Source organism: Echinops telfairi, unplaced genomic scaffold (assembly GCF_000313985.2).
Source record: "Echinops telfairi isolate 266 unplaced genomic scaffold, ASM31398v2 ScPeMD7_655;HRSCAF=1070, whole genome shotgun sequence".
In the NCBI taxonomy this organism is placed as follows: domain Eukaryota; kingdom Metazoa; phylum Chordata; class Mammalia; order Afrosoricida; family Tenrecidae; genus Echinops; species Echinops telfairi.
In genome coordinates, this window is record NW_022104553.1 from 21,507,199 (window position 1) to 21,514,673 (window position 7,475).

At 53.7% G+C, this 7,475-nt stretch overlaps 1 protein-coding gene across 3 annotated transcripts in view; it reads right to left on the bottom strand.

The window, feature by feature from the left end:
* Nucleotides 1–4,153, bottom strand: part of LOC101653799 (mediator of RNA polymerase II transcription subunit 25) — a 35,347-nt gene extending 31,194 nt beyond the window's left edge. For all 3 annotated transcript variants that reach the window (XM_045292500.1, XM_004710448.2, XM_045292499.1), the window contains exons 1-3: nt 3,994–4,153; nt 3,866–3,911; nt 3,369–3,493 (exon numbers count right to left, since the gene is read on the bottom strand). In XM_045292500.1, the coding sequence (XP_045148435.1) occupies nt 3,369–3,493; nt 3,866–3,911; nt 3,994–4,127 (305 nt within the window). In that variant the 5' untranslated portion in view covers nt 4,128–4,153. The remainder of the gene's footprint in view (nt 1–3,368; nt 3,494–3,865; nt 3,912–3,993) is intronic.
* Nucleotides 4,154–7,475: the final 3,322 nt, after the last annotated feature.

Here is a 7,475-nt window from a genome sequence, read left to right on the forward strand (position 1 = left end):
CCACCCACTGTGCCCGGCTGCAGCCTCCGCCACAAGAGCAGAACTAGTGGTACAGTGCCAGCTATTGCCAGATGACTGCAACAAGGTGTGTGGAAACTCCCTCCTCCCCCATCTCCCCAGTCCACTGTTCCAGGAACTTTGGGGGAGGGAGCACCTCCTCTCCCCACGTCACTGAAAGCTGCGATCACGGAGGAAACGAACGCGGAGCCGGAGATGAGCTGTCCGTGTCCAACCACACCTGTCCCCTGCAGCTTTCTGAAAACCAAACCACCGTTCAGCCCCATCTCATGAAGGGCATCCATCCGCCTGGACCCTGGGCTCCTGAGGCCCAGCGCACACCAGTGCCTCAAAACGCTCGGCGGGGAGCTCAGGGGCCAGTGGGTTTCTGTTTGTGGAGCCGCTCAGGAAAGGTGGGTGAGGGTGCGGCCCAACGGGAAGGTTAGCAATGGTGGCACTCCACTAGACCCGCAGACACGGGACTGGTGGCCGTTCTCAACGACAACAGAAAGGGCTGCGTAGGAGGCTACCTCGCGGAGGAACTTCCCAACCTCGTTAACGTAGGGGAGGACTCACAGAAGGAACAAAACTCAGACCCATCCTGGCACCTGTCTGCCTGTTGGGAAAAACGGTGCCAATGTTTCCAAAGGCCTTCGGATCATTTGAGCCATTTCATTTAATCTCCCCCAAACCATTCCTTCAAGCACCCCCTGCCTCAACTTTCACACGATGAGGGTAAACACCCCTACCCGCCACCCCGCCCCAAGGTCCCAGCAGGCCTTCGTCAAAATGATTTCACTCAGGGCACCCTACCTGCCAGACATGTTCACCGGGACTCTCACCACCTCCAAGGGTACCCAGGGAATGCTCAGGGCTTAGGGCAGAGCCGTTGGAATCAAGTCAATGGTGGTGAGTTCATTAAAATTTTTTTTTCTTTTAAGGAGTCCTGATGGCACAAGATCAGTGGTTCGAATCCACCAGCTGCTCCGTAGGAGAAAGCTGAGCCCCCTGCTCCCATAAAAATTTATGGCTTCAGACATCCAAAAGGGAAGTTCCTGGTCTGTAGTGAGTTGTTTAAAAGTCAAAATCAGCTTGATGGTAGTGAGTTCTTATTTTGTTTTGTTTTTTTAAACCACTAAGGAACCAGTGACACAGGTCAGAAGTTCAAATCCACCAGGCACTTCTCTGGAGCAAGAAGAGACTTTCTGCTCCTGCAAAAATGTAGTCCCGGAAGCCCGCGGGGCCAGTTCTAGTCTGTCCTGCAGTGTCACTGTGAGTCAACCGGATGGCAGTGGGTGAGTGGTGTGGCCTGTCCTAAATCAAGAGTCCCTAGCTATGGGAGCGCCCCATAGTGGTCACATGTTGGGCTGCAAATCACCAGGTCAGCAGTTCAAAGTCACCAACGGCTCCGCAGGACAAAGACAAGGTTTTCCATACGTTCCCTCAGAAACCCACACGGGTAGTTGGGTCTATGCTGTCCTACAGGGTAGGTCGCTGAGTCAGAATCAACTCGAAGACAGTGAAGTTTTGAGTAACTGTGGGAGCCCCTGGGCTACAACATGTGAAGACGAGACAGGTTGGTGTTTCAAGCCAAGGGGTGGGGTGGGGGCTTATACAAGAGGCCCTAGCGAGATTGCAGTATTGAGAACCTTCCCCGCAGTCCTGCTCCCCACCCCAGGGACACCAGACAGTGTACAACAGGACGGCGAGAAGGCTAAAACAGCAGCAGCTGTGGGAGAAGATGGGCGGGTAGGTGGGAAGAGGCCCCCTCTTTCGGTACATTAGCATCAGAAATCGATCTTCTCAAAGCCGGCACAGTCCAAAAATCGTAAGGATGGATGCCTTTTTACCGCCCACCAAGCGTGGAAGAGGAGCTATGCAAAGAAGGAACTTGGGGTCCACCATGAGGATCTGGAAGCTTGCTAATAATTCAAATAAGGGGCAGGGACTGCCTGTGGGGTGGGGCTATGCAAATAAGGCGAGTGGAGCCCTGCTAGCTGGGGAGAGCAGTTTGCCACCCCCTTGACTGGCAATGAGCCATCTGGGAGGGGAAGAGGAAGGGAACCCTCACTACAATGAAGTCTGAGAGGACCTGGGATCCGAACCTGCAACACCTAGGAGACAGAGGCCGGGAACAGTGGATACAGTGAGAGACAGGCAGCGAGGAGAAGGAGTTGAGAAACAGTAGCAGCAGAGCCAAGAGACAGCGCAGAGAGCTTCCTGGCCCACAGAGCAAGAGAGCTGAGTGTCCCTGGTCAGGCAGCAGGGTGCCTCTGGGTACTTATTGGGGGGATTAAGAGCTTTGTTAACACACATCCAAGCAGGCTACAGGCCAGGCCAAACTGTTAAGGGAGAGGCCTGCCTATGGGCGCAAGAGGAGAGTTTTTCATATAGAAGCATTGTATCTGGAGTATTTCGGATCCCGAGCTGTAAAATGTTACTTCACTAATAACCCCCAGATCCTGACTCCATGTGGACTGTGAGTTCTGTACAGCCATCACAACAAACGATCCATCTCTACAGAGAAGCAGAGGGCTGTGGAAGGAAGACGAGGGTCAGAATTGTCCGGGGGTGGGGTGGGGGTGGGTGGGGGAAGCCTGTGAAGTGGGAGGTACGTCTAACCTTGGCCTGCTAGAAATTGACTGAAGCTAAGGACTGTCCCCCTACACCCCCCCACCCAGCCCCCCCTCTCCCGGGTGATGTTAGAGATCAGATGCTATTTTCACAGTGTGAAAAAATCTTGCTTTTTCTGGTATCCTCTGTTAGAGACCTTCCTTCGGCGTAGCACTGATGCAGCTGGCTCGTGAGACTTAGCGGGACAAGCACTACTGTGAGCCTCCAATGAGGGGTCGGTGCATTGGGCGCACTCTGACGGGAGCTTACAAAGCTCTTTCATTTGCTTAAACTGATCTTCTAAGTTCAGCTCAACCTTCAGGTGTTTAGAAAGCGTTTCTCTGGTACTGTTAGCTGCCATTGCCTCGGCCCGACAACTCCTGGTGACTCATTTGCCAACCTTTCAATTAGAGGACTTCACCACTGGGCCATCAGACTGCCTGCGCTTTCTGGAGGGGGAGGGGCCGGGGGCGGGGCGGCCGGAAGAGGGCAAGCCAATCACAGACGGAGTCTGAGGCGGATTGATGGCCAGGCCTCTGGGCCAGACCTGGGGATGTGTCCCGAACCGGATGTCACGTGGAACCCACCAGCCAAGCGGCTTAGGGTCCAGCCACACACAAACTCTCACCGAGATCGCTCAGCTACTCGAGGGCGGGTGGGGAGTGAGTCCCGCAGCTCAACACACGCGAACCCCCACCCAGGGTCACTCACGCCTCGCGGGGGTCCCCCACCAGCCTCTGGGCGGGGGGCACACTCACTTGATGCCATCCAGCCAGGTGACAAACTCATAGGCGCTGCTGGTGGGAGCGTGACACTGTACGTAGGACTCGGGCGCGCAGTCCACCGTGTTGAACACGACGAGGCTGTACTGGGTCCCCCCATACTGAGAGGGCAGAGAAAAGCGCACTCGATCCGGGGCACCCCCAACCTCGGACCACGGCGGCCACGCCTCGGGGCTCCTCCTCCCTCAGAACCAGCAGGGCCAGTACCCTCCTCCATCAGACCCTGGAGTCTGGTCCCCACCCCCCTTCTGCATCAGGCCGGGGTCCAGGACCGCCCCCCCCCCTTCTCCAGTAGGCTAGGGTCCAGGACCCCCACCCCCCACGCACGCACCGCTTCCCCTCAGACCCCAGACACGCATCCTCCCTCGGACCCAGGAATCCCGGTCCCCTCCTCCCTCAGACTTGGGGGTCCTGGCTCCCCCTCCCTCAGACCCAGGTCAGTCCCCGCATGCCCCCGGGGTCCCGAGACTCACGTCTCCCCCGAAGTCCGTCTCGGCAGGAGGACCCCCATTAAAGTACCTGTGGGGGCAGAGGGAAAGGCCGGTCAGGCAGGCGGCGGCGGCGGCGGCACGCCGAGCGCGGCGGCGGGGCCCGCACTCACTCGATGGCCGGGAGCAGGTAGTGCTTGCGGAGCCCCTCGAAGTAGGGCCCCAAGTTGGCCGTGCCCTCGATCACAAACACCACGTCGGCCACCAGCCCCCCGGCGCGGGCCGGTCCCTCAGACCCGGGGACCATCCCCCGAGCGGCCGCCGCCACCGCCACGGCCGCCGTCGCCGTCGCTGGAAACCCGGAAGTGCGCCTGCGCGACGCGAGATGACGTATTGCCAGGCCGACGCCCCTGCCGCCATGTTTGTGCCGGGCAGCCGGGCCCGCTGCGCCCCCTCGTGCGTCGGGCGTCTCCCCACGGCAGAGGACCCTCGGGATAGGGGCGCGGGCCCCCTCGGGGGCCTGAGGCGGGACGTTGGGCTCTTGGCCGGACTGTGCAGGGCGACGCTTTCGTGGTGGCGCTACCGGCAGCCATCTTTGAGCGGGGCCCTGTTATTTCCGAAGCTGCCCCGTATCGGACGGGCAGGGCATTTGGTGGATAAACTGCCCTTGTTTCCCAAGAGGATTAAGTTGCCGTTCCATCCTTGGGGCCGGATGGGCGCCTGGGGAAAGGGCCAATCAGGGCGCCCTCATTCCGGTTGCTAGGCAACCCTGTAACGTGGCTTGGAAGAGGGAGCAGCTGTAGTCTTCCTCCCCACCCCCCAAAAAGACGAATTCCAGCTCCCAGGGAGGTCGCTAGGCAACACTTAATCACTGTTTTCTGGAAGAGGGCCCAGAACCGGGCTGAGAACATAAATACATTCCAGGTGGCATCCCAATGTAAATATAATAAATGACATCATCAAAATAGCCGGAACAAAACAAAACACCGAAGTACACGGTATTCTCCAACCCACTGGAAAAGAGTTTTTTGGTAGGTAAAACCAGAAAACTTTTAACTATTGACCAATCTGCCTGCGAAAGGCTCCAAAAAGGAAACTGAAAAATAGACCCATAAAGTCGGAAAGTATTTATAACTTTGGTGTTAACGGAAATTTAGGACACACCCAAAATCGTATTAATTGCTGGGCATTTGTAGAACTAGAGATACATTCTTTGTGGAAATGTGAGGTCGTTTCTGAGCAGGCTCTGCAGAAAGAGCAATGGCCGCGGGCCAATAAGCGTAGGAAAACTCATCGTCACTAATTCACCAGTGCACACTAGCGAGGTCACCTTGTACGGTTTTCTTGGGAATCGAAATGCAAAGAAGAATGCAGTCCGTTGGGGGCAGGAGGGTTTGCCCAGAGTTAAGTTTCCTGCCTTGTCAACTTGATCCAGTCGAGCTGAGTTTGACAATCAGAGGTGCAGTCCCTTTGAACCCCGCAGCATGGCATGGCGCCACACTGACGTTGTCCAACTTTTATTATTCTTTGATTTTTCTCCAAGGGAGGCTTTGAAATAAAACCGGACGTCAAAGCAGCAGAAGTTTCTGGAAGGACCAAGACGGTCTAAGGGAGATGTCCAAATTCACAGAGTGTAAATGGCTGCTCTGCCAAACAATGAGGAAGAAAATTGGTTTGTTTTTGCACGACGGGCGTAGGAACTGAACGCTAGAAAATCGTAATGACTGAAAGACCCAAAGGCTTCTGGGATATCAAAAGCAGGGATGTAGGGAGAAGGGATTGACGAGCGGTTTTGAAAGGTAGGAAGGTGAGGGATAAAGGGGGTTGTCTCCACCAAATGCCTGAGCTAAGTCAAATGAGCTGGCCATGCCACAATAAAAGAGCTGGAAAGAAATCAAGCACATGGTACACACCTATGGGGACAAGCCAAAGCTGGGGATGCTCAGACCAAGGTCACGTAGATATAGGTGAAGGTCAACCTGGGCATGCACACTTGGCACCATCGACATCACGGGACAGGTGCGACTGAATTCAACCACTAAAAAAATTCAGGCCAATACCCTCAACCCCGCCCCCTCAAGTGGGGTAGGAGGGAGTACAAAGCAGAGACCAAGGGCAGTCACTCTGGTTCCATGTACTTGTTCTGGTACTTCTTCCACCTGGTTTTTCACGCTCCCCAGAAGTGACCACTCCCAGGAAGTGACCGTCTTCAGCCTCAAACTCTTGCGTGGTCCCCCAGGCAACCTTGCACGCTTTCCAGAGATAGCGTGTACTATTCCAGAATGTAATACCCCAAACTTTCCTGTCCCTCATCGAAGTGAATTGGACTTACAAGAACGCTTTTTCTGCCAGGTGGATGCTTTCAGTGTGGAGAAAGAATCAAGAACCGAGGAAATGCATCCCGGACACCTAATCTTTTGAACTGTTGAATCCAGCGTTGATGAGCTGAAATGTTAACCACTCCGCCGCCCATACAGACAACACATACAAACGCACCTAATTCACAAGTAAACATTCATTAAAAAAACAGACGCAGTGCATGAGCCCGGGAAGGGGGGTCGTCTATGTAGGATCATGTGATTGGCTACAGGTCAGTAACTGCAAGCATATACAGTAGTGGTTCTCAACCTGTGGGTCAAACGACCCTTTCACAGGGGTCACCTAAGATCATCATCGGAAAACACATATTTCCAATGGTCTTAGGAACCGAGACACGGCTCCTCTGTCTCCAGGCAGACATGGCTTGAAGACTGTTACCCATGCTATACCATGCTTCAAGACACAATGTCATTGATTTGTCATTAGAAATAAATATTTCACAATCTATAATGACATTGTTTTTGTGATGAATCACCCTGCTTTAATGATGTTCAACTTGTAACAATGAAAATACATTCTGCCTATCAGATATTGACATGATGATTCATAACAGTAGCAACATTACAGGTATGAAGGAAGTAGCAATGAAAATAATTTTATGGTTGGGGGTCACCACCGCATGAGGAACTGTATTAAAGGGTCCGGGCACGAGGACAGTTGAGAACCACTGATAGACAGGCTTCGGTTGGTTACAAGCTGGCGACAGGGCAATGGCTATTGCTTGAGTGGCCATTGGCACCTACTAGCTCCTCTCCAGTAGAATGAGGCAGTCCAATTCCATGGAGATTGACAAGCTGGGAGCTCTTCTGCTCTATCCTGTCGGGTACACAGGAATCAGAATTAATTAGATGTCAATAAGTTGGCTATAAAAAAATTTTTTTTTCTTTCTCAATCATGTCTGTTTCTGGAAGTCGAGTGTAAAGATTTATCGATGATTTTTGGCACCAAGACTCTTTTGGGTAAAAGCTAACACAACTGGGATCTGCTTCACCATAGGCAGGGCTGGGGAGCCTGGTCATTTGGATACTTATAACATCACCTCCAGCCATTCAGGTCAAATATTTCATTAACTCACCCTTAATATGATAGCTGGATGTTGGGGACCAGCCTCCCCACCACCGATGGGTCCAAGGGGTGGTTGTGTGATCGATGGGTAAATTAAAGAGACATCAGACAAGATAAAGTTTGCCAGGGCTCACCTCCTCAGTCATGACTTCAGGAGCCAGGTCCAAGCAGAGAGAGAGTGTAATGTAACCTCGAGAGCATTTATAATCAG